Raw genomic sequence first — 27,365 nt, forward strand, 5'->3', positions numbered from 1 at the left:
TTTGCAACAACATGGATGGACCTAGAGGGTATTATTATAAGTGAAATAAATTAGACAGGGCCAGACAAATACTGTATGATTCCACTTATATGTAAAAACAAAACAAATGAACAGCCAAACAAAAACTAAGCAGAATCTTAATACAGAGAACAAACTGTTAGTTGCCGGACAGGAGGTAGGCAGGGGTATGGGTGAAATAAGTAAAGGGGATTAAGAGGTACAAATTTTCAGTTACAAAATAAGTCACAGAGATGAAAAGTACAGCATAGGGAATATAGTCAATAATACTGTAATGATATTGTATGATGACTACACTTAGCATGGTGAGTATCGAATAATGTATAGAATCGCTATGTTGTATATCTGAAACTAATATGTTAATTGTACTTCAATTTAAAAAAATCAGAATTGAGAAAAAGGAACATTACTGCCTATTCCATAGATGTTTTTAAAAAATGAAACTATTGTGAACAATTCTATGCCTATACATTTGACAATTTAGATGAAACAGACAAGTTCCTTGAAAAACACAACTTATAAAAAGTTAGAAAATATGGGGCGCCCAGGTGGCTCAGTTGGTTAAGCGACTGCCTTCGGCTCAGCTCATGATCCCGGAGTCCTGGGATCGAGTCCCGCATCGGCTCCCTGCTCAGCGGGGAGCCTGCTTCTCCCTCTCCCTCTGCTGCTCCTCCTGCTTCTGCGCTCTCTCTCTCGCTCTCGCTCTCTCTGGCAAATAAATAAATAAAATCTTTTTTAAAAAAAAGTTAGAAAATGTAATAGATTATTCCCAACTATAGAAGGGTAATTTGTAATTATTAAAACAGTAGAAGGAAACTGTTGTTAAAGTTTACCATGTTAATATTTAAGCTCATCACAAAATATAGCTAAAATAAAATGCAAACAAAAGAATTGGTAGGGGAAAAAAGAAATGGATGTCTATAATGTCAAAAGGGCTTTTGTAATTATATGAGAACGAGATCAAAACAATTCTATGTAAATGGGCAAAAGACATGAGAGGAAAGAAACTTTTTATTGGGAACAGTATTCAGCCTCTTCATCTATGAGAGAATTATAAACTATTACAGCTGCTTAGAGAGATCAGTGCCTGTGCTTCAGTCACATACCTGAAGTTCAGGTAGGAAAACAAGGCATAAGTAGTGAAATTTTTTTTTTTTTAAGATTTTATTTGACAGAGAAAGACACAGCGAGAGAGGGAACACAAGCAGGGGGAGTGGGAGAGGGAGAAGCAGACTCCCTGTCGAGCAGGGAGCCCGATGCGGGACTTGATCCCGGGACTCCAGGATCATGACCTGAGCCGAAGGCAGTCGCTTAACCGACTGAGCCACCCAGGCGCCCCAGAAGTAGTGAAATTTTTAGCCATTATTTTGAAGCTATGAAATGTGGCTGGTCGATGAATTTGTTAACCCACAAATTGTAAGGAATTGTGTGTTTATGTGATTTTGTTTCCTCCCGACAGGTTCAATTTTGGAATGGTGTTTGGCGTAATTGCCATGTTCAGCTCTTTTTTCCTCCTCGGGAAAACGCTAATGCAGACTTTGGCACAGATGATGGCTGACTCTCCCTCTTCTTATTCTTCCTCCTCTTCCTCCTCTTCCTCTTCCTCCTCTTCCTCTGCTTCTTCCTCTTCATCGTCTTCCTCTTCCTCCTCCTCTTCCTCCTCCTCCTCACTTCACAATGAGCAAGTGCTACAAGTTGTGGTAAGTACCTTCTTTTTGCTTTTTAAGTTTATTGCAACATGAATATAAGGTATTTCTTCTGGCTAGCATAACTCCTCTCCATATTATAAATATGGAAATAGATGAAAAGTCTCATTTCTCAAATTACCTGCTTAAACAAAAATATTAATGGGAATCTAGCAAAGATTTGTTGCAATATGTAGTTGCAGCAGTACTAATAGAACAAATGCACCACCATCAAGATTGTCAACAGTTATACAGATACTTGATTCAATTCATGTTGTCTTCTCGAGGTGTTAAATGATTGTTTCTGTCAAGGAATGAGGTGACCTATTTAAGATCTCTATACTGTATAAATAAATTGCATTTTAACCCTGTGTAAAGTGTTCCCCTTTCCTCTTCATGGCTTTCAGACTCTAAGCAATAATATCCTTTTATTTAAAGATACAAGACCTTCAGTAATCACTGTGATTTCCTGATGTGAAGAATAATGTGCTGAGTTTTACTCCTTTACTCCTTTATAAGCTATTTATAATAATTCTCACTTGAAAGCACATGTATAAACCTATATCTTATTGATGCATGTCTCCAGAGTGCGGAAGGGTGCTTTACCATTGACTAACTTTTATTTCAAATTTTTTACATGTATTGTTTTTATTTCCATGAGTCATGGGTGTTATGTTCTTAATCGTGCTCTTATTAATGGAATAGACTATTTAAGAGCTAGTTACTGATTTTTTTTTAACTCTTCTTTTTGTGGTTTCTACTAGGCTGGGCCACTATGGATAGATTTAGAAGTCATTTGTAGAGAATGATAATGAATCTCTCCTATGGTCATAGCTCTTTTTTAGAGGTTCAAAGGATTCGCCAGGTGAGGCCTCAGAAGAGATGATTTATTTCTTCGACATTTACTAAATGTATTCTGCCTACTGGCCCTATGCTGAATCCTGCTTATATGGGGAACAAAATCCAATCCTAGCACTCATGGAGCTTTCAGTCTAGAGGGAGAGCTGCCGTGATTGTGCTACAATTGGACAGAGTACCAGGTGCTATGGCACAGAGAAGAGGCATGCTGAGATGTCCCTGGCCCTGGGAAGAGAGGAGAGGAGAGCTTCAAGGGAAGGGTGAGGAGACTCCCCATAGCCTCTAAGGAAAGATGGCAATTGAGCATCCCAGTAACAGAGAGAACCATATTTGCCTATTAAAGATCTCTATACCGTATAAATAAATTGCATTTTAACCCTATGTAAAGTGTTCCTCTTTAGGGAGGGGGGAATAATAGAGTAATAATAACAGTGCTTCCTGTGTGAGGTTTTTGTGCCCATTTTATTTTATTCTTGCAACAATCTAGAGATAAGTATCTCATCACAGATGAGAAAACCAAGGAAGGGAGATGTTAAGCCACTTGCTTGTAGTCACAGCTTGTATATGGTGGGCCCAGTGTTCACCCACCACTGACCTCAGAGCCATTATGCTGTACTCCCTAAAGAAAGACCAGTAATTCTTCAAGGAACTATAAAGTAACTTTCACCTGTGTCTAGGTGGTATATTGGCATATGGTATATGGTACAGGAGATAAGATGGGAAATAGAGAAGATAGGGTCTGGATTATGAAAAGACCATTCTAAAAAGGTTTTTTTGGGGGGGGTATCTGGCTGGCTCATTAAGGCTGGAGTGATCCCAAACTCTCAGGCTACACAATTGGTTATTGTTTGCTAAAGAAGAGATAGTAGAAAAAGAAGCAGGTTGGGAGGAAATGTGATCATTCACCTGTCTGCCTGCTAGGATTAGAATGGCAAAGTGTTATTATTATTTCTTCTTTCTGCTTCTCAGTTTATTCAAAGAGTTCACAAAAATATTGACTCTGTTAGGAGAGTCATGCTTCAGAACCATGAAAAAGCTGTCCTCTGTAGTCCACTGTGCATATTTATGTGTACATTTAAGAATGTTATGTCTTCTGGCTTTGATATGGGTTCTTGTAGCTCAGAGAACGTACTTTCTATTTACATTATAATTCCTACAGCCTCATTCAGTATTAATTCCCAAAAACCTGGCACTCTGTGTCATTGAGAGATCAGAATTCTGGTACATTTAATACCCTGTGTGATCATGGCCAAGACAGATGGGCAGTCACATACTGTTGCCAGCAAATAAGACCTACCATCTGTTAGTATAGTCACATACTCAAATCCTTACCTTATCTCATCATTACATCCATAAAATAATAAAGCAAAAGGGGCACCTGGATGGCTCAGTTGGTTAAGCATCCAACTCTTGATTTCAGCTCAGGTCATGATATCAGGGTTATGAGATCAAGCCCTGTGTTGAGCTGTGTACTCAGCATGGAGTCTGCTTGAGATTCTCTCTCTCCCTCTCCCCCTCCCCCTGCTGATGCTCTCTCTCTCTTGGATGCGTGCATGTGCATGCGCACGCACATTCTCAAATAAAATCTTTTAAAAATGATAATAAAGCAAGGGAACCAATGTCCTATTGAATCAAGCCTACTGATGTATTTGAAATAAAGGTAAAATAAGATGGATACTTGTAGAGAGAGTGTGTATAAGAATTAATCTTAAGTACGTAAATTTAGAAGAGGGGTCAGAGAAAAGGAAACTAGTGATCTGAACAGGCAGACCCCTAACAACATGGAAACAGAGCAGGTATGTAGAAGAGCGTACCCTGATATTTTTTTTTTTTTAAGATTTTATTTATTTATTTGACAGAGAGAGATAGCGAGAGCAGGGACACAAGCAGGGAGAGTGAGAGAAGGAGAAGCAGGCTTCCTGTGGAGCAGGGAGCCCGATGCGGGGCTTGATCCCAGGACCCCGGGATCATGACCTGAGCCAAAGGCAGCCGCTTAACGACTGAGCCACCCAGGCACCCCATCCTGCTATTCTTAGAAAGAGTTGTTTAGTAGGGGCTGAGTAAAGAGAACTTCAGATAATGAGCATCATAAAAATACATTTTGACCATTTATTTACACATCTAGGACTCTAGTTTTAAGGAAACACTTCCAAATATGGAAAAAAAGTATTCATCAAATTCTTCTCCTAACATTATTTATTATTACGAAGAATTAGAAACAATCACAATGTGTAATTGAGGAATGCTTAAGTTATGGGATTGTCATACAGGGAAATATTATGCATACATTAAAAATGAAGATTATGAAAACTAGTTTCATAACTAAGGAAAGACACTTGCAATTTATGAATTTAGAAAGTGATCCCTGCAACATGGCTTGAATCTCCTCTTCAGTTACTAAAGGAGACTTAAAAGTGAAATTCCTCTGTGCACAAAAATAAATTCCAATTGAATTAAAATTGAAACACAAAATCATGAGACCTTGAAAGATAAAAAACGGGTTTCTGCTATATGAACACAGAATTAGGATGACATAAGCATAAAACTAAAGGCACAAACCATGAATATTGATAGCTTTGATGACAAAAATTTTTATATATCAAAAAACTAAAAGTAAAATAAAATTAAAAAGCAAAAGAACTTGGGAATACATCTGTGATATGTATTACAGAGGACTGATCGTTGATATTCAAAGTGATCTTCTAGAGCAATAAGAACAAAAGAACACTCTAGGAGAAAAAAATAGACAAGTCATGAGTAGACTACTCACAAAAGACCTATCAATGGTCAGAAGTAGGGGAAAAAATTGAGCTTTAATAATCATCAAAGAGGGGCGCCTGGGTGGCTCAGTCATTAAGCATCTGCCTTCGGCTCAGGTAATGATCCCAGGGTCATGGGATTGAGCCTCGCATCGGGCCCCCTGCTCAGTGGGGAGTCTGCTTCTCCCTCTGCCTCTCCCCCTGCTTGTGTTCCCTCTCTCGCTGTGTCCCTCTCTGTCAAATAAATAAAATCTTTAAAAAAATAAAAATAAAAAATAATCATCAAAGAAATATAAATCAAACAAACTTTTTATTTCCCTCAAATTGCAGATTTGAAATATTTGAATAATATTACTTTGCCCAAGGTTATGGAAGGGTCTGCTTCTGGAGAACAGTTTGATATGTATCAAAGTCCTTTAAATTTTGTGTAATGATAGCATTTATTACTCTCCATGAAGCATAATATTAAACATGGGACAAGGATTATCTTATTTAATCCTCAAAATTACCCTTTTATGTAAATGTGGTTATTTCCATTTTAATAGTGAGGAAATTGCAATGTTGGGAATAATCCAAACTTCCTTGAGGTCACTTTAGCTAGTTAGAGATGGATCCAGAATGTCAAAGAGCCAGAACCAACCATGCTTGTCTAAGAATTTATTCCCCCCAAATATTTGAATATATGTGTCCAAATGGGTTTATCACAGTATTTATAAGAGGAGAAACTTTTTAAACAATTATATGCCTAACAGTCTATTTTATAGAATGCAATACAGGTATTAAAAATCATGTTGAGCCAGAAAACACTCATGGAAAAATGTTTATGATACCATTAAGTGAAAGGGGCAGGTTTCAAAACCATATTTATAATAAAAGTATAATTTTTTAAAAATATATGTATATGAAAAGACTAGAAGGACATAAAACATTGAGAATGGTTTTTTGTTTTGTGTTTTGGGATCAGGATTATAGGCTTCTGTTTCTCTGAGTTTTCCAGTTTATAATTAAAGTAATAATAAGACAGAGGAGGAATTTCCTCTAGAAGGATACTTTTAGGGTCCAACTCCTGGACTATGAGAAATAGATGCTCAGTATGTAAATAATATTAATGATGTGTGCCCCACTTAACCTAATTTATGGAATTTCTCCTTAACAGATGACAGAACTTGGGAATGATTATCTTACAAGGCGATTCTTGGGTATCTAAAAAACTATACCATGCAGCCCTGACAATAGCAAACTTGCTTTGTGTATGCAGTGATACATGCACATCATCATAGGAACATGTGCTTGCAAGACAACTTCTGCTTCTTAGGTCCTTGATATGTCTGTATGTTCCAAAGAACTTACTTCCTGCATTAAATTTTAATATAATACTTATGTATCATTTTGATACTATTTTTCTGACCAGTGTACTAGACAAATTTGATGGAATCAAAGAAATGGAGGTCATGGTGCTCCCACTCCCACACCAATGAGGCACTTGATTACACTACTCTTAATTACCAGTGCTCATGTAACTCAAGAATATTAAAATGAAAACTCATTGATGGGAGGCAGGAATATCCTATATTACTCACTTAAGTACTTGGAACCTTGCAATAACAATTCAGAGGAAGGACTAGGAATTATAATAAGAATTTCCATATCAGGCTTCTAGCCCCTGAGGGTAGAACAGTTGCTGACTCTGTCACTGTCACTCCGCATTCCCTGACACTTTGCCAGGCTCCCTAATTCTTTCCCATGGTGAATACTTCAGGAAGCTAAAGTTTTTACTTTTTTAAAAGATTTTATTATTTATTTGACATAGAGAGAACATAAGCAGGGGGGAGGAGCAAGGGCAGAGGGAGAAGCAGGCTCCCAGCTGAGCAGGGAGCCCAATGCAGGGCTCGATCCCAGGACGCCGGGATCATGACCTGAGCCGAAGGCAGACGCTTAACCGACTGAGCCACCCAGGTGCCCCAAAGTTTCGACTTTTTAACCTGGTGTTTACTGTTATCTTTAGATTGGTGGTGTGCTTAGTTCAAAAACTGCCTAGTTCAGAAAAACTGATGGGTTTTTTTTAAAGATTTTATTTATTTATTTATTTGACAGAGAGAGACACAGCGAGAGAGGGAACACAAGCAGGGGGAGCGGGAGAGGGAGAAGCAGGCTCCCCGCAGAGCAGGGAGCCCGATGCGGGACTCGATCCCAGGACCCTGGGATCATGACCTGAGCTGAAGGCAGTCGCTTAACCAACTGAGCCACCCAGGCGCCCGAAAAACTGATGTTTTTACTTTCATTGTGATATAGTAGAGAAGTGAACCACTGCTATTCATATTACTTTTACTTTTTTTAAAAAAGATTTAATTTCTTTATTTGAGAAAGAGAGAACATGAGCAGGAGTGGGGGGCGTGGGGGGTGCGGATTCTCCAGCAGATTCAGTGCTGACCACCGAACCTGAAGCGGGGCTCAAGGCAGGACTCAATCTCATGACACTGAGATCATGACCTGAGCTGAAACCAAGAGTCAGATGCTTAACCAACTGAGCTACCCAGGCACCCCTACTTTTAGTTTCCAGAACCTTCAGCCTGGAAGTTTAAGCTTTAACATGGAGCGAACATCGTGGTTTCTTTGTGCCCATGTGTGTATTTATCATTGTGTCTGTGAACAGGTTCCTGGTATAAATTTACCTGTCAACCAACTGACCTATTTCTTCGCTGCAGTTCTCATTAGTGGTGTTGTACATGAAATTGGACATGGGATAGCAGCTATTAGGTAACATTTTTCTTTCTACTACATGTAAAAACTTTTTACTTAGGAGCGTTTATTACTAAAATCTGCTAAATTTGATAGTTTTTTCTTTCTGTGGATATTGCCCAGTGCATATCCACATTATTTTGAGGTACCTTCTCTTTTATAATGATTAATATATTGATGAATATACTCAAATAACTATGTGCATATCTGTAATCTAGGTCTTCTACCCTTTGCCTTTTGCCAGCCTGGTTATATCGTCATGGTGCTTCAAGATTTTCATCAAACCCTGAAACCTAATCTTTATATTCATTATTAGGTCGGAATGATAACCACTACACTTGGAGACCACCCACCTGCCTTCTTAGTACTTTGTTTGACTTATTGGCTGAAATACTTTCCTGCTTCTACTCATGGCCTCTGCTGGCTAGAGCAAGAACACTGAAAGCTCTGGGTTTGTTAACAAATATCATAGCCTATCTAGAAACCCAAGTAGAAGATAAGAGAGGATGAGATCTGGAACTTGCTTTAAGTATCATGCCCTGTTCTTGTTTTGACTACTCAAATGTATCATTGTAATTACACCTGAGCATTTTAAAGGCTCCTAAACTTATAAAATTGTGATAAGGGAGCACAATGCCCCCTTCACTCCCACTGATAATTAACTGCCATGGTGAACACACATACTGATGGGAATGTGTTTTATCCTCTGAGTATGTGGACCAGATAAAAGATTTTATAGAAGAAGATGTAATCACTTCTTATTACTTTCCAGTTGCTTATGAACAAGAGTCTGTTGACTGCCGATAAACCCTCATCTTGACAGAGCATATGCTGTTACACAAGTGTGACATATAGTGGTTTAAGTGGGCAGCTACTTTTTTTTTTTAATCTCTCACCTTTGCTTCCTTATTTTTAGCATTGCAGCTTTTAGGGTTTTGCATATAAAATCATTGTTATTAACAGTTTAATACTTCAGTGTACGTTTGTGAAACAGTATGGGTAATCTTTTATAAAATCCAACTGCCAAGTGAAAGTGAATTTTACAGTCATATTCAGTACTAAATGAAAGCACAATATATTTGGGGAATGTTTTTTTTAGAGTAGCTGTTTGGTCTTATGAGGCTATTATATGTAATTCCATTTTTAGAGAATGAATTGATAAAAAGTAGTTCTCTTAAGGACAATTTGAGCATTATGCATATTTAAGTATACTTATTTTAACAATAATTCAACAGGAATACACTTAAACCTCTACTTTTATGAATAATAGCTAAAACAGATATAAATATTTAGATACTTTACTTGAGTTATATTTTCTTTTGTGTCCTTCTCTGAAAATAATTCAGAGTAAACCATAAAAATGTTTTTCATTTAGTTTTTCACAAATATTAACCATTTCTTTATATATGTGACTAATTTCAAGTTATTTGCTCAGCATATTGGTTTCTAAAACTTTTGAAGCTTTAAGCCTATTTCAGAATGCCCTTGTTTTACATAATGAAATTTCAGACAACCAAATCTGTACACTATTGTAAAATTACGAGATAAATATACATCATATATGAGTTTATTTTTCTCTACTGTCCAGAGAGACTTGTTAAGCAAGAATTTAAATCACAGTGGTAAGTTTTAAAATACATTCTTAATTTGAAAAATGCAGTACTAGTAGTAAATTCCTTTTTCTTATGTGATTTCTTAGGGAACAAGTTCGATTTAATGGCTTTGGGATTTTTCTCTTCGTTATTTATCCTGGAGCATTTGTTGATCTGTTCACCACTCACTTGCAACTTATATCACCAGTCCAGCAGCTAAGGATATTCTGTGCAGGTAACAAACTTAAATTTCTTTATTCATATGTGTATCATTATGGAAAATACTCACTTCACAAATGAAAACATCTCACCTTTTGGTTGATAAATTCAGTTTGTAAGATTCTCAGTTAAAAGTAATAAAGCAAGGGGCTCCGGGCTGACTGAGTCTGAGGAGCATGCGACTCTTGAGCTTGTGAGTTTGAGCCCTATGTTGGGTGTAGAGATTACTTAAATATTTTTTTAAAAAGTAATAAAGCAAAATAATGTACATTCCAGTGCCTTCAAAAACAACAATTTTTAAAAGGTTGAAAGTAAAATGAACAGGACATACCATGGAAACGTGAACAGGAAATATGACTACATTGTTAGTTAGACATAGGGGGTGACTTAATAATCATAAGGAGGGTAATCCACAGAGAGAATGTAATCATTGTGAACTCACTGCATCAAGTAACAAACCATCAAAACAAAAATGGAAAAGATGCAAGTGCAAGGAAAAAACAAAAATGTAATGAAGGAAGCTTATCTCATCTCTTAATACATGGCAAGTAAGTATGAAAAGTCAGATCATCAAAACTCGAATTAGTAAAGTAAAATTCAATAAATATGTCAAACTCTATATCATGACAGTTTCTTTTCAAGTGACCATGAAACATAAAAATTGACCAATTCAGTTCCAAAAATAATTGTGGTATATTTAAAAATGATAATGACATAAGTTGTAAGGTTTTGCTAAAAGGAAAATTCACTGTCTTACACAGTTATGAAATAAGAAATGAAAGTCAGTTAAACATTCAACTGAAGAAGTGAGAAAAGAACTATAAAATAGTTAAGAAGCAATGTAATAAGGATGTAGGTAGAAAATTATAAATTAGGGGAAAAAAAAACCTTAAGCCCGAGAGGTTTGAAGAAAAAAAGGATTATACATGGCAAAAAGCATGTATAGACAGAATGACAACCGATACAGAAAAAACTAAAACAATTATAAAAGTGTTCTTTGTTCATCTCTGCAAAAAATTTTCAAAAACTTGGATAATTAATTAAAAATATAAATGGCATAAACTCCAGAGAAGATAGGAAAAAAAATCTAAATAGGCTAATTACAATGGGAGAAATTTAAAAAGTTGATGAAGAATGCCCCTGAAAGTTTCATAGGTGTAATTCTTTCCAATCTTGAAGGAAAGTTGTTTTTTTTATTCTAATTTAGTATAAACTTTCCACAGTGCATGGAAGAAATTTAAAAAAAAAAAATTAGGCTAATATAACACTGATACAACATCTTGTAAAGTACCAAAAACTCTACATACGGTGTATCTAAACAATGCAAGGATGGTTCAACAATAGGAAATGTATTTGAAAGTGGTAAACATTATTTACCATTAGGGAAAAGTAATCCTCATCTAGCAGATATTGGACTGGGTATTTAACAAAATTCAACATCCATTAATGGCTAAAAAACCAAAAAATTTCCTTAGTAGAAGTAAAAATAGCTGGATACTTCCTAATGGCATAACACTAACAAGCATTCCTATTAAAGGATAAGACAAGCAATCCCATTATCAATTATCACTGATACCATTAAATGGGTCTCTAAATACGGGTCAGTACAGTAAGAGGGAAGAAAGAAGCAAAAATATTAGGAGTAAGCCTTTTTTTCCAGATACTGTTATATACTTTGGTGGGGGAAGGAAAGGAGAAAAATCAACAGAAATATAGAAAAATTCGGTGAAAAACCTAGTTACCGAATTAACATTCAAAAAACAATAGTGTGGCGTTCGGAGTGGGGAGGGGAGGGTGACGTGTGCATGAGGGCTGGAGCGTCCACGAGCGCGTGAGTGAACGTAAGCATGCGCTTGTTGAGGTAGTGGGAAGCGCATGCGCCTGGCGCTCCCAGAAGCCCTCGCGTCTTCCGTGTTCTCGGCGTCCTCGGCCACGCCTTCCGAGTCTTCTGCTTCTTCCCGCTCAACCGCCCACACCGTCCTCTGGCGCTCGCGCTTTCCTCTGGAGCTCTCGCTTTTCTCTCAGCCTTTAACGCAGCCTTCCAGCCGCCCACCCGCTGCCCAGGAGCCAAAGCCTTTGTGGAGCTCTCAGCCATGGCCTCAAAGGACGCTCTCTACATCCCCACAGAAAATTCGGAGGTACTTACAGATACTGTGGAGCTGCACCAGATCAATGTGGAGACCGTCCCAGTAGCGACCGTCCCTGTGGCGGCCGTCCCTGTGGAGACCATCCATGTGGAGGCTATGGCGATGGAAACCATTACGGAGTATGAGATTATCAGCGGCAGTTGGGTACACGGTGGCCACTACCATCCGCCTCTGTTCGCGCTGCAGCCGCTTACTACCAGCAACCCGAACCAAGGGGACCACAACCAGGAAATAATCATGGTGCAGACACAGGAGGAAGTGGTGGGCTGCTACGAGTCAGACAACCTGCAGGCCAACAGCAGTTTCGAGGACCAGATGGTCATTCCGGTTGATGAAAACAACTGCTTCCAGCAGACCCTGGCTTCCTTGTCAGCTACCACATCATCATCAACCTACAGCCGCAGCAAGAAGCGCAGCAGCCGAAGCTGGAAGGCCAGCGGTAAGAAAAATTACACCACCAATGAGCCCCAGGCGGGAAGTAGCAACTGCAGGATGGGCCCCAGGAAATGGGAGCAGAAGCAGGTGCAGATCAAAACCCTGGAGGGTGAGTTCGCCGTCACCATGTGGTCCCCAAGTGAGAAAAGAGACCATGAGACAGGACAGATTGAGAACTCAGCTCCTGATTATTCAGAGTACATGACAGGGAAGAAGCTTCCTCCTGAAGGAATACCTGGTATTGATCTCTCAGATCCTAAACAACTGGCAGAATTTACTAGAATGAAGCCAAGAACACCCAAAGAAGATGCTCCAAGAACAATAGCTTGCCCTCATAAAGGCTGCGTGAAGATGTTCAGGGATAACACTGCTATGCGGAAACATCTGCACACTCACGGTCCTAGAGTCCACGTATGTGCAGAATGTGGCAAAGCTTTTGTCGAGAACTCAAAACTAAAACGACATCAACTGGTACATACTGGAGAGAAGCCCTTTCAGTGCACGTTTGAAGGCTGCGGAAAACGCTTCTCCCTGGATTTCAATTTGCGTACACATGTGCGAATCCATACCGGAGACAGGCCCTACGTGTGCCCCTTTGATGCTTGTAATAAGAAGTTCGCTCAGTCAACTAACCTGAAATCTCATATCCTAACACACGCAAAGAACAAAAACAGCCAGTAAAAAGAGCAGACCCTTCTCAAACTTGTGAAGTGTCTTCTAGGAGTGTGATTGCAAATAAATATGCCTCTCTTGTGTATTGCTTCTAAGAAATAATTTTTTTAATGATTCCTACACATCTAAGGGTCATGTTTTGATAGAGTAGTAAAAGTAAAATTTAAAAAAAAAAGTATTCCTTTATATAAGATAACATTGTTAAGATGCTATATCTTGTTCTGTAATGCTATTTTAAATACATGGTGTTTTTGTAAAGTTTGGTCCCAACAGGAGGATAATTTATGAACCTCACATCAAAAGACCATTCTTTATACAACTGTTCTAAAAATGGGACTTATTTTCAGGGTTTTTTAAATATGAAGTTCATGTATTGCCTACAAATTTTTAAAGTTCTGAATTTTCCAGATGTTCATATTTATACTTTTAGGAATGTGTTTGGTAATTCTTTGTATGTTTTTTCTGAAGGTTGATAATTTTGCTTGCAACAGATTTTCTTTAAAAGAATGAACAATTACATATGTAAAGTATTTTCCTGTTTAAAAAAAAGTTATATAGGTTTTGTTTGCTATCTTAATTTTGATTGTATTCTTTGATATAAACACATTTTTCTAACTTACCTGTATTGATTTCCATTGTATTCAATATTAGGTGTGATTTAATAGTATTAGTCAGTTTAAATCTATTTTAGTCATTTTATTTCCCCAAAATACTGTCGGGTGCTGTTGTCTAGTATAATTTCTCTGCATGTTCAGTTAGTGGTGCTCAGTTGTAGAATATATTGTGTATATATTGACTTTTTAACACTTGATGTGTATATCTTCTGTAATAGAAAAAGCAAAAATAAAATACCTCTTCTGAAGAAGGAAAAAAAAAACTTGCCTATATGAATACCATAGCTAGAAAATAGAGAAAATGGGGAGGGAGCTACTGACATCTGGTGGGTAGAGGCTAGGGATGCTGCTAAACATCCTATAGTGCACAAGATAGTTCCCCACATCACAGAATTATGTGTCCTAAAATGCCACTAGTGCCACCGTCAAAAAACTCTGCTCTAGAAAAAGTAAAAGTTATAACAAAGATTCCTTCAGTATACTTAAAAACAAATCGTTAATGGACAAGAGGTTGTTTAAATAAAGGAAATGTTTATTGCCACTTAGCCATCATGGGCAAATCTGGAATCTAGAGGGGTGATGTTCTACCAGCTGCCTCCCTGACAAGAGAAAAGCTGCCCAGAGAGTCAGGAAAGCAGTGCTGCTCTGTGCCCCCTCTGACTGTTTGGATGGGAAAACAATAGGGTCTGTGCTATGGTTGTGTGGTGGTATTATCCTGATAAGGGAGAAATGGTGAGAGTGCAACTCTCCTCATGGCATTCTTCTCGTGAACTGCCATCCTGAAGAGTTGGGGGAAAGCTGAATTTAACACATGGTAACAATGGCAAATCTAATCAATGTTGGGGTTGGATTATTTTGTGAAATTGTATTGGGACTAGCAGTTGGGGGGGGGCAGTTTATAGCTGTATCCCTAAATTAGTTTCACTAGAGTAAATTCCAGTGGGCAAAAAAAAAGTTTTTGCTTTATTTTTGTTTTTTAAATGAAGCTATGAAAGCAATATAAGAAAACACCAGGTGAGTATCTTCTGTAATCTTGAACTGGGAAAGGTTTAATGCAAAGGAGCAATTTGACCACACCAAAATGTAAAATGTCTACATAGGCAAAACTATAAACCAAGCCAAAAAACAAACTGGAAGAAAAATTGTAATACGTCTTACAAAGGACCAAATTCGGGGGCACCTGGGTGGTTTTTCGGATAAGCATCTGCCTTCAGCTCAGGTCATGATCCCAGGGTCCTAGGATTGAGTCCCGCATCAGGCTCCCTGCTCAGCGAGGAGCCTACTTCTCCCTCTCCCCACTCTTGCTCTCTCACTCTCTCTCTCTCTCTCTCTCTCTCTCTCTCTCAGATAAATAAATCTTTTAAGGGGTGCCTGGGTGGCTCAGTCGGTTAAGCGGCTGCCTTCGGCTCAGGTCATGATCCTGGGGTCCTGGGATCGAGCCCCACGTCTGGCTCCCTGCTCAGCGGAGAGCCTGCTTCTCCCTCTCCTTCTGCCTACTTGTGCTCTCTCTCTATTTCTCTGTCAAATAAATAAAATCTTTAAAAAAAAAAAAAAGGACCAAATTCTTCAATATATACATTCAATAATAATATATACAAATTAGTAAAAAAATGTGAACAGGCGATGGATAGAAATAGTTCTCAACAGAAATACAAATGGTCTTAATAAACATGGAAAATGTACAAGCTTATACTTAAACAAATCACAACAGATTTTACTTTTAACCTAGCAGATGGCAAAATCTAACACTACATAGCATCCAGTGTTATTTACAGGGTAGGGAAACCTATGCCAATTATGAGAACATTAATGCAGACTCCCTGGAAGTCCATTGTTTTTTAAGATTTTATTTATTTGAGAGAGAGAGATAGCAAGAGAGAGCATGAGCAGGGAGGAGAGGGAGAAGCAAGCTCCCCACTGAGCAGGGAGCCCAATGCTGGGCTGGGAATGGGACTCATTCCCAGGACCCTGGGATCAGGACCTGTGCCGAAGGCACTCAACTGACTGAGCCACCCAGGCGCCCCTGGAGGTCAATTTTAATGCACATTTTTTTGACCCAACAATTCCATTTCTATGTAACGTTCCATACCTTCATAGATGCATACTTAATTAGATAACAATATGAACAAAGCTGTTTGTTGCAGCATTGTATGAACAAGTTAAAACAACCTAAGTGATCATTAGTAGGGAACCTTATAAATAAGTCAATATGTTTTTTAACATGGATTACTCTGTAATGGACATAAGAACTGGGCATTCTGATAAATTAGTAAAGTAATGGATATAAGAAAATAAAGTGGATATAAGAAATGGGATAGATATGAATATGCAAATGAGGGGAAAGTCCAAAGTACATACATGAGGACAGTGAAATTCCCATCACCTCCACTCATACCCTTTTAGCCAAAGCAGGCATATGGCCATACTCAGCTTCCTGTGAGTATAGGAAATGACTTTGGGTTACATTTCTGTTGCTATAAAACATTGGTTCTCAACCACTGGTGTTGCTACCCTCCTGGAGATGTTTGGAATGTGTGGGGCGTAGGGAGTATTCTTTGGTTGCCTCAGTGAGGGGAGACTACTAATGGCATTTGGTGGATGAGAGCCAGAAATGCTAAATATCCTATAATGCAAGGGACAGACTTGTACAACTAAGAATTGCAAGGTTCAGAGTGCTAGTAGAACCCCCACCTTGCCCCATGAGAAAAATTAGTAGAAGAAGGAAAGGCTAGGTATGGAAGAAAAGGGTATCTAGTGATGTGCTAGTGATTGTTTAAGCCCTGGCTCTGGAAGGGAGAATGAGGAGCTCTCCATATGTAGCATTTGCTGGTTTCTGTGGTATAATTTCTCCTGCCTTGGCCAATTTCAGGGTGCCAACCCAAAGTCCCTGAAGGAGGAATTAGAAAGAGATGTACACAGTCAGCTGTGGCAAGCTGGTAGGACCGGCCTCCAGCACACCACTGAGTTCACTTTAACCTTCTCTGTATTTAAGAAAAAAAAAAAAGAAAAAGAAAGAAAATCTCTGTATATATGATAGAGATGGTTATAGTCTGTGACATGGTGTAAGATACTGTGTTTGGTCCATCGATATTACTCTCCATAATAGTTTAATTCTTAAAACACTCTTTTTCCAAGTACCATTTGAATTTCCATGAACCAGCTCAGCAAGAATGTTTTTTTTATTTCATCTTAACTTTTATTTGAATAGCTTTGAAATTTTTTTCAAAGATCACAAGTATGCTTCAGTTAATGTATACATTTTCTGAAAAGAAGATGAAGCAAGTAGAAGATATTAATTCTCTTTGTTTTATATATATATTAGAATATATAGATTCTACTAATGTTAAACCATATTAGTATATGGCCTTCTTTATGTGGTATTAACATGCTCATTTTACATTTCAGAATCTGAAATGGAAGAGGCCTCTAACTGAACATTTTTCCTTGGTACTAAAGTAGTTTTATCTGCTTCACAGCTTCTGGTTACTTCATTAATTTATCAGAATGCCCAGGTATTCTGAAGTCCAGATACCTAGATCATTCCTGCCCCTGGTTGAGCTTACTCCTTTTTTTTTCTCTTTTCAGGTATCTGGCATAATTTTGTCCTTGCGCTCCTTGGTATTTTAGCTCTTGTGCTCCTCCCTGTAATTCTCTTGCCATTTTACTACACTGGAGTCGGGGTGCTTATCACTGAAGTTGCTGAGGTAAATAATGAGGATTACGTGGGGCATTCGTTTACCAGATTTTGTGGTGTAGCACTTAGCATTTTATGTTAGGAATGTATATTCAAGTTTTCATATGCAGAATGTTCAGTTTCTCCTGAAGAAATTACTATAATCCTTTTAAGTTGAACAAAAAGTTTTTTGAAACCCATTGGCTTTTTAAAAATACTTAAAATTGTTTCTGTTCTGAGTTACAAAGATAGTGTCAAGATTTTCTACCTGTACTTTGTTGATAAAATGCATCATTTAACTTTACTGTTTATTTTTATAACTGTGCTTTTGAGTCAGATGTCCTTATTCCTAAGTAAGAAGATTGAAACCTAGACTAGCCAGCCAGAACATTTCATAGGAGCTTAAGTTACTTTCTTCAACTCTTTATTTCACTGCCTTAGACAGTAATTACTACAATGGCATCAAGTCTTCTATTCAGACCTTCGGAAGAGGAAAATTACCTTAGTGAGCAACTGGCTCACGTATTCATTGTGCTGATGGTATTGTCTGCATATTTGGGACTGTGTTTAGATAAGGACTTGTCTTACAGTTTTATCCACTGAGGGTATACAAGATAATGAAGACATCTGATGACCACTTTCACAAAAAATTTTAATCAGCAGTCTGGGAAAAACTTTATCATTTTAATCTTGATAGTTGGCAAGTAGGTTTTTTTTCAGTTATGAAAAATTACGAATCTTGGAAAAGTAACTGTAATTGTTAGGTATTATTTTATTAATGTTCTAGGACTCTACATCTTGGATTCAAAGCTGGCTTATTTTCTGCATTAGTTAAAATATTCTACCTAATCAACTCAGTGTCTTTATTATTTGGTCAGATTAATCATAGCTTGTCTTCATACGTTATCTGATTTGGTTGTACCCTCTTCCCAAGGACTCACCAGCCATTGGACCCAGAGGCCTTTTTGTGGGAGACCTTGTCACCCATCTACAGGATTGCCCTGTTACTAATGTACAAGATTGGAATGAATGTCTAGATACCATCGCCTATGAGCCCCAAATTGGTTACTGTATTAGTGCATCAACTTTACAGCAGTTAAGCTTCCCAGTTAGAGGTGTGTATATTTCTTCAGTATAATATAATGCTTTAAGCAGCAGTACTTGCCATTCACCAATTCTTAGACCATGTCTATAGATGTATTTTGTTCTAATTTCTTTAAAGCAAATCAGTAAAGTAATAATAGGCCCAAACTAGGAAACATTCTTCTTGGTAAGTTGGGTACTAATATTTATATATTGTTGTTGAATTTCTAACTAATTTCATAATATTATATTTGAGTTTTAGGACTCTAGTATCTAATTCTTCACTTAGAAGAACTTGTGTTAAGGCAGCATTCAAGCTCAACCATAACCAATTAACTATATTCCAGTAATTAAATACCCCCGTGCTGTATGGGTGGTGTCCTATCCAAAGCTATTTGGGGTAGAGTTATTTTATGTAGGCATCTAGAGTAAGTCATTTTGGCATCCAAAAATACACTTTGAAGTCAGATCTTTTGTTCTGTGTAGCAAGTGACAAGGTGAAGCAAGTTTATTCTCAGAAGCTGTCAAATTTATTTTGAGTTCTTTCAACTCTGAAAAATCAGCCTCCCAAGTCTTTATACAAAATCATGGGATCCAGATTATTGTCAGTGTTGAAAAACACAAATTATATTCACAGACTATCTCTTTAAGTCAAGAAATGCCCTGGATGCTTGTCCACATCTACTTGGGGTTAGGAAATATGATAAATAATCAAGAAAAACTTCACTTAAGTACTATGTGCAAGAATGGCAGAGGAGTAAGAACTGATTTTTAATTTTTTTTTCAAATGTAATCTTCCATTTATAATACATTTTTAAGAGCTTTTATTATTGTACAAAGTTTTCAAACATACATAAAAGTCAAGAAAGTAGTATGGGGGTGCCTGGCTGGCTCAATCGAAGGAGCATGCAACTCTTGATCTTGGTCAGGGTTATGAGTTCGAGCCCCACGTTGGGTGTAGAGATTACTTAAATAAATAAAACTTAAAAAAAAAAAAAAGAAAGTAGTATAAATGAAATTCCCTGCATCCTTTTCCCAGCTTCAGTAATTATCAGCATTTTGCCAGCTTTTTTACCTAATCAGCCCACTTTTGAGGGGAGTATTTTAAAGCACATCCCAGGCATTGTATCATTTCATCCATGAACTTTAGCATGTCTTTAATATATGATGACTTTTTAAACATGACCATAGTACTGTTATTCACACCTAAGAAAATTAACACCAATTCCTAATATCTAGTTGGTATTCACTTTTTCCTAATTGTTTTTTTCATAGTTGGTTTAAGTTGGATGGTACCTTTTAGTGTCTTTGAACTTGGAACAATTCCGCCTTTCGGAGGGGGGATATCATTTAAGAAACAGTCATTTGTTTTGTCGAATTGCCCATATTCTGGATTTGTCTGGCTCTGTGTTATCCTTATGATGTTGTTAACATGTTCATTTATCCCTCAGATTTCCTATAAATGGTCATTAGGTTTAGCGGCTTGCTTAAATTCCGGATCCATTTTTTGAGGGGATGAAAATATTTCATAGTTGTTGCTCACTACTTCCTATTGCATCATATCAGGAGGCACATAGTGTTACACCCTGTGGTGATGTTAACATTGTTCAGTGGGCTAACCTGATTCTTTAAGGTTGAAATATTTATCAATTTTTCTTGTTCTCAAGAACCACTTACCATCTTCCCAAACATTTCAGATGACACAAGGTTGGTATATGACCTATAATGCATTCTTCTCTGAGAAAAATAACACATTATCTCATACTTAAGTCCTTTATCATTTTCCTCCAATTTCTCTAAATTTGGTATAATTTCTATTGAATTACAAAAGCCAAACTGACACAGTGATCAAATAAAGTTCTTTCTAGTAGAATTGTTTTATTTAGGATATCTGCATTTCAGATGTTTAAGGTTTTGTCCTTTTCCTGTCATACAGAATGGAAATGAAAATTTTCACTGAAATACTCTGAAACTCTTTTTAACTTTTTGAGTATTTCACTTTTATGAGTCATATGCTGTATTTTGGAGGTATTTGTGTAAAAACCTAAAACAGGTATTATTCTTTCCACACTAATAAAAAAAAAATCAGTCCCAAAATAATTCTTCAATATCTATTTAATCTCCTTAGGAGTGACTGTATTAGGATACATGTTTATTCTACATGATGACTGTGTCTGATAAACCTGTACCTCTATTTAACCATTTTAAAATGGAGTACATATGGGCACCTGGGTGGCTCAGTCGTTAAGCGGCTGCCTTCGGCTCAGGTCATGATCCCAGATCAAGTCCCACATCAGGCTCCCTGCTCAGCAGGAAGCCTGCTTCTCCCTCTCCCACTCCCCCTGCTTGTGTTCCTGCTCTCGCTGTCTCTGTCTCTGTCAAATAAATAAGTAAAATCTTTAAAAAAATAAAATAAAAAAATAAAATGGAGTACATATATTTAGCCAACTTACAGGAATCTTAATGACTATAAATGTAACTTTGAATAAATACCAGATTAATTTTAATGGCAGACTTGACCACTGGGGCTATGGACTTTTTTTTTTTTTTTAAGATTTTATTTATTTGACAGAGAGAGACACAGCGAGAGAGGGAACGCAAGCAGGGAGAGTGGGAAAGGGAGAAGCCGGCTTCCCGCAGAGCAGAGAGCCCAATATGGGGCTCGATCCCAGGACCCTGGGATCATGACCTGAGCCGAAGGCAGATGTTTAACGACTGAGCCACCCAGGCGCCCCGGCTGTGGACATTTTTAAGAAAGCTATGCATTAATAGTATTTTACATGTATCTAGGTACGTTTTTTTTATCCTTCATTATAAACATTGGGGAAACATACAGCTAAATACAGTAATACAAAGTGGCCAATAATCCAAAAGTGATTTGCGTTCATTTTGGAGTGGAATTTAGTATACATAATTAAAATTCTAGGAAATTATACCACTGCAGAACAATAAAGCCACCTTGGAAAGATCTGACCCCGGATGTGCATATAAGCTGTCCCAACCAATCATATCTGGCCACTTATCTCTCATGGGTATATTATTAAATTTTTTTAAATATAATTAAGCAGACTGGATGGTCTTCTTAAAATATTAACAGATAGATTTCTGTCAAATTAGAAAAATATGGTTAATCCACCTTATGAAATTGTTTAGACCTACTTTTTCTTCTGTTAATCCTTTCCTTTTTTTCTTTCCTGAAAGCATTGTCTTGCGTAAGAAAGACTATACTCAACAAGTCCACCATTTGAACTACATTTTCAGGAGCATGAGATTGAAAACTAAAGGCAACTGCTCCCTAAAATGAAGCTTTGAGCTCAGATTCAGACATCCGCCTTGAACAGCCTATATTCCTTTTCAGAGGAGGCAAGGGTACATCCCTGTAACTGCCTGGGAATGAGAATATTGTCCTGTCCTACATATCTTTAACTCAAGTGAGAAAAGACCTTTCCCCACCTGGTTTAAGATAATAAAAGGAACATTTCAGGAAGCCTTTCCATATATATTGAGTACCCAGATTGTTTTTATGCCTAAATCTTCTTTAATGTTTGGAGTAAAGTATCTGTTTTTCCATTGTCAATGTCAAGTTATGATCCAAAGTTTTTTTGCTATCCTAAAGTGAAGAGAGAATGTGTGTGTGTGTGTTTATAATTTTTTAGCTACTGGTTACTAGGTGATGCTGGTATAAATTCTGCTGTGGAACTAAGAATAAATAATTAGGCTTGTCTCCCTGTGTTGGAGCTCTAACTACATTTATATATTTAATAAACTAGAGTAAGAAAATTGTTCAGTTCATTTTAGTAATATAGAAAGTAGTGGGGACTATGAACTATAGATTGAAAAAGTCTCTTCTTTCCAGCCTTATTCTAAAATTAACCTCTGGTGGGGTACCTCGCTGGCTCAGCCAGTAGAGCCTGCGACTCTTGATCTCAGGGTTGTTAAGTTCGAGCCCCGCATTAGGTGTAGAGAGTACTTTAAAAAAAAATTTTTTTAATATAATAAATCTCTGGTCTAGACTATTCTTTGGAGGCTGGACTATTTCTACAGCTTTGTTTTGAGGCCCATCTTAGGGTATATTCAGAATATGCAGGTTGTCCCTATAGTAGAATTCTAAAACTGATCTGTTCTTGAATTACCTAATTGTCTCCCAGACTGAGGAGATTTAAGGGACAATTCTAATCTTCCAGAGTTAAATTCAACCTATGAATGCCTCGGGGGGGCCTCTCAATGCAGTCTTGAGCGCTCTTTGTAAAGTAGAATTAGATTGGCCTCTCATGCTTAATAAAAGTATGGACACTAGTGTGAAAATTGTCTGTGCCATCCCCATCTTATAGGTTAAGAATTGAGTTAACAGAAATTGGCTTAGCAACTTGTCCTTAAATGTGACCCAGTAGAAAAGATTCTAATACAACTTTTTTTTAACAGATAAACAGAGAAATACCAAATTTACTTCTCAAATCACAACAAAATATTTAACTCTTTATTGGAAAATTCTGTTTGTCAAGAGGTATTTAAACTTGTCAGGATGGTCACAGCCATGGATTTATGTTTGGGTTATAGTAATCAGCATAGGAAGAGGCCATAACGTAGAGGTTACAAATTGGTGGTAGCCCAGAGGCCAAATCCAACCTCGGCAGATGTATTTAGTTTGGCTTGCATGGTATTTTTTTAAATATTAATTAGATGCCAATAACAAGAGGTTTCATATGAAAGTACAGATTTCAGATTTCTTTTGGAATAAAATAGATGATCTGTGGAATCAGGCCCCCAAGTTGAGTAGCCTCACTGCTCACCCATTAAAGCAGGATATATATTTTCTAATTCATCATAGTCCCAACACTTCCTATTTTTGCCAAAACTATCCACTTCATTTATTTGCTTCCTGGTTGGCCCCTTTAAGCATTTGTGTTACCAGACATGCTGTATCAAAAGTGATATCAAATTACTGGGCGCCTGGGTGGCTCAGTTGGTTAAGCGACTGCCTTTGGCTCAGGTCATGATCCTGGAGTCCCTGGATCGAGTCCCGCATCGGGCTCCCTGCTCGGCAGGGAGTCTGCTTCTCCCTCTGACCCTCCCCCCTCTCATGTGCTCTCTCTCTCATTCTCTCTGTCAAATAAATAAATAAAATCTTTAAAAAAAAAAAGTGATATCAAATTACTGACTTTCAATTCTGTATTGTATACATTCCTCTAAGAAAAGTTAGTGATCAAACATCAGATGTAAATTTTCTAAATAATTACTAATACAAAGGCAAATGGCATAGAACATCATTTATGTATTCAGTGTATATTGAGTTATGCACCTTATGTAAGATTGAGAAACTTTTTTCTCAAGGAGCTCAATCTAGTCAAAGATATAGACCATGTGATAGGGATTAAGGAGTGTACTTGTGATGAGCACTGGGTGATGTATGGAAGTGTTGAATTCCTATATTATATACCTGAAACTAGTATTACACTGTATGCTAACCAATTGGAATTTAAATAAAAACTTTTTTAAAAAAGAAGCAGACCATGCCCATATTATTATGGTACAAGGTTAACTGTACCATAATGACAGGAATTGGTGGGAGTTATGGGAGTTGGTGGCAGTCAGTCTTGACTGAGAAGATGAGGGCAAGTTTCATAATAGCAGCCCTTCAGTTGGGCCTCAGCAGTAAGTTTAATTTCAGGAGGCCAAAATAGAAATGAACCTTGGTACCATAGACTAGAAGGTGGTCAGGGAACTGCTAGTAACTTGATTCAGCAAGATAATAGTATGAGATAAGGTGATAAAAGAACAGAAGTCTCTCTAGTCTCTCTATTTTAGTCTGTGGAATTTAGACATTATTTGGGAGCAGTGCAATCTTTGGAAGTTTTGAATTAGAGGAGTTAACATTCTCGTAGTTCTACATTGGAAGGTTAATCTGAAGCATTCAGTATGTAAGAAAGGCTTGCATATGGTAGCTAGCTGGTGAGCAAACAAGACAACTAGGATTCTTCAAATGGGTCAGATGAGAGGAAATAGAATCTACATTCGAATGGGAATATATAGGTGGAAAAATAATAAGGAGGTTAAAATTGGTGGGACTTGGCAACTGATCAGAGAACACTGAAATTGTAGCCTGTATTGGTAAACAATAAAAAATCCTAAACAACTTTTTGCCTTATACTTTATAATTAGGGCTGATGAATGATTACAGGCACAGGTTTGTCTGTGCCATTAGATATTCACAGTTTGCTTTCATATTTCAGAGACGACTCATTATCCAAAATTTAAATACGTATTCAATTATGCTAAGAAAACAAAACTACCCACACAGCCAAGCAATGCAGAGGAGAAACTGATTTATCAGCCAGTTTGTTTCATCTGTTTTGTTCTTCGTTTTATGTTGGCCAAGGAGAGATAGTGACAGTCTAACCAATACAAGATGTCTTCCTCAAATAACCTAGTTTTTCTTTTTTTTTTTTTTTAAAGTAGGCTCCCCACTGGGCGTGGAGCCCAATGCAGGGCTTGAACTCAAGACCCTGAGATCAAGACCTGCGCTGAAATCAAGAGTCAGAAATTTAATGGACTAAGTCACCCAGGCACCCCTCAAATAACCTAGTTTAAAAAAAACTGTTTTGGGGTGCCTGGCTGGCTCAGTCAGTAGAGCATCTGACTCTTGATCTCAGGGTCGGGAGTTCAAGCCAACTGTTGGGTGTAGAGATCACTAAAAAAAAAAACTTTAAAAACAAACAACAACTGATGGCAAAAATATAAAATCCTTATAAAATCACATTGCATATCTACTAACATTTTCATGCCAGTGTTCCTGAAGACACTCTTGTAATAGAAAAGCTTTTTGTGGTACTAGAAAAATGTACTTTTTTTTTTTTTTTTTGTAATTCTCTGGTAACTTTGCTCTTGAGTCTATCTTCCTCAGCACATCTGAGTATGGTAGTGTGAATATAAGATTCTAAGTTTAATTGGTCCCTGCTACACATCGATTTATGCTTTACAGGTTTGATATGCTGAATGCAGGAAACCTTCCAAAATAAATACATGCAAATAATTTTTTATCCCATCTGTATCAGTGACTTAGTTTTCTTATTCTGCCCTAGATACAAGTGAGGCAGTCTACCAAAGAACTTTTAAAAATAAATGAATAATGGGAATAGATAGTTGCCCTGTTTCCATTGTCTTCCAAAAATGGTAACTGGATTACTGGTAGGCTGGCAAATATTGCACATCTCTGGGGTCAAATTGGGCTGCCCTGATTTTATGAGGAAAGCCCCAAGGTAAGCATGGAGGTAAGATAGATATTTGATATAATAGTGATTTTAGGGATGAGAGTCTCTTAGGCATCCTCTCGCCCACTCTGCTAACACTAGAACGCAGGAACTCGGTCGTAATCCTGGATCAGTAGCATTAAAGCCACTAATAGTGGCTCATTAAATATTTGTGCTTGACCTGCTGGAGTCATTGCAAAACCTACTGAGACCCTGGAACTCCAGGTTTATTTGTAGGTAAGTTTATGTGAAGACAGGTAACCGAGGGGAAGTACTGCTTCTTGATTCCAAACTGGACACATCTCTTTTTGTAATATCATGTCCTTTTTTGTACCATAAAATCACTGCAGCAAGTAGCCTGTCAAATTGAACTCTGAATCATATAGTTGTTTCCAAATTTGTGTGCATTTTACTTACTCTTTTTGTCTTTTTTTTTTTGTGGTTCTTTTTTTTTATTATGTTAATCACCACACATTACATCATTAGTTTTTGATGTAGTGTTCCATGATTCCTTGTTTGCATATAACACCCAGTGCTCCATTCAACACGTGCCCTCTTTAATACCCATCACTAGGCTAACCCATCCCCCCAGCCCCCTCCTTCTTGAAAGCAAAATTTTTATTACAAATGTACTTCTGTATAACAGATTTTAATAAATTATTTCTCTTTAGCATACAAACGGCTAGATGGTTCGACCGAATGCTGTAATAATCACAGCCTCACGGATGTGTGCTTTTCCTACAGAAATAACTTTAATAAGCGTTTGGTGAGTTGTCCCTGAAGCAGTCTTGCTTGTCTGATATAATTTTTACAAAATAATCATATAGAACTAAAATGGAGTCTATGAAAATTTTACCTTTTGCTTTGTGTCATTTTATTAAAATTTCCGCACTTCACTTGTCACGTTTCATCTGAGAATCTTTAACAATTTATAGCTGTAATATCTTATTTGGCCGAAGTGGAATACTTGAATCTAATTTATAGTAGGTGCACATAAATGGCATTTCTTCTATATGAATTTTGTTCCTTTTATGCTCTGTGACATAAAAGATATTAAAGAGCTGTAACTTTCTGGTTTTCTTGTTAGTAAATTATTTTTAGTATTGACTAATTAATACTTTGTTCATAGCACACGTGTTTACCTGCCCGGAAAGCAGTTGAAGCCACACAAGTTTGTAGAACCAATAAAGATTGTAAAAAAAGTTCAAGTTTCTGTATAATACCTTCTTTGGAAACTCATACTCGCTTAATAAAAGTGAAACATCCACCTCAAATTGATATGTTGTATGTAGGCCATCCACTGCACCTTCACTACACAGGTGAGTATTTATTGTGGTCGACCCTCAGAAAATCATTAAGATGCCATATATTCTCCATGATAGAAACTCAGTACAAATCCTGTGTTAATTTTATTTATTATAAATGTGACCACTTTTCAAAGTCTTATTAACTTGTTGTTAAGTGTTGAGTGAAATTTACCATTAGGAAAATAATCTGAATTTATGAAGCGAGATGGAGCTGAATCCCATGTCTGCCTATGGAGAGTGATGTATTTTCTTTTCACCACCATTTATGCCCAAGTCACATAGATGATTTCTCAGATAGTCTCTGAGAGTTTACTAAA

General features: G+C 37.4%; 1 protein-coding gene across 5 annotated transcripts in view; it reads left to right on the top strand.

The window, feature by feature from the left end:
* The window catches only part of MBTPS2 (membrane bound transcription factor peptidase, site 2), a 56,257-nt gene that overhangs the window by 5,409 nt on the left and 23,483 nt on the right, over positions 1-27,365 (top strand). For 4 of the 5 annotated variants that reach the window (XR_006790866.3, XR_010406061.1, XR_010406059.1 and 1 more), the window contains exons 3-9: positions 1,478-1,718; positions 7,974-8,077; positions 9,759-9,886; positions 17,324-17,442; positions 18,346-18,526; positions 26,413-26,507; positions 26,871-27,060. Coding sequence is in view for 2 of the 5 variants with exons in the window: in XM_045875897.3 (XP_045731853.1) it covers positions 1,478-1,718; positions 7,974-8,077; positions 9,759-9,886; positions 17,324-17,442; positions 18,346-18,526; positions 26,413-26,507; positions 26,871-27,060 (1,058 nt within the window). In the remaining 3 variants the exon portion in view is untranslated. Of the gene's footprint in view, positions 1-1,477; positions 1,719-7,973; positions 8,078-9,758; positions 9,887-11,997; positions 14,156-17,323; positions 17,443-18,345; positions 18,527-26,412; positions 26,508-26,870; positions 27,061-27,365 lie in introns of those variants that run through there. The other variant, XM_045875887.3, reaches the window with a different exon arrangement.

The sequence above is a fragment of the Mirounga angustirostris genome, unplaced genomic scaffold (genome assembly GCF_029215605.1).
Source record: "Mirounga angustirostris isolate CCGP_5_RB_7025 unplaced genomic scaffold, mMirAng1.0.hap1 SCAF_11, whole genome shotgun sequence".
In the NCBI taxonomy this organism is placed as follows: Eukaryota; Metazoa; Chordata; class Mammalia; order Carnivora; family Phocidae; genus Mirounga; species Mirounga angustirostris.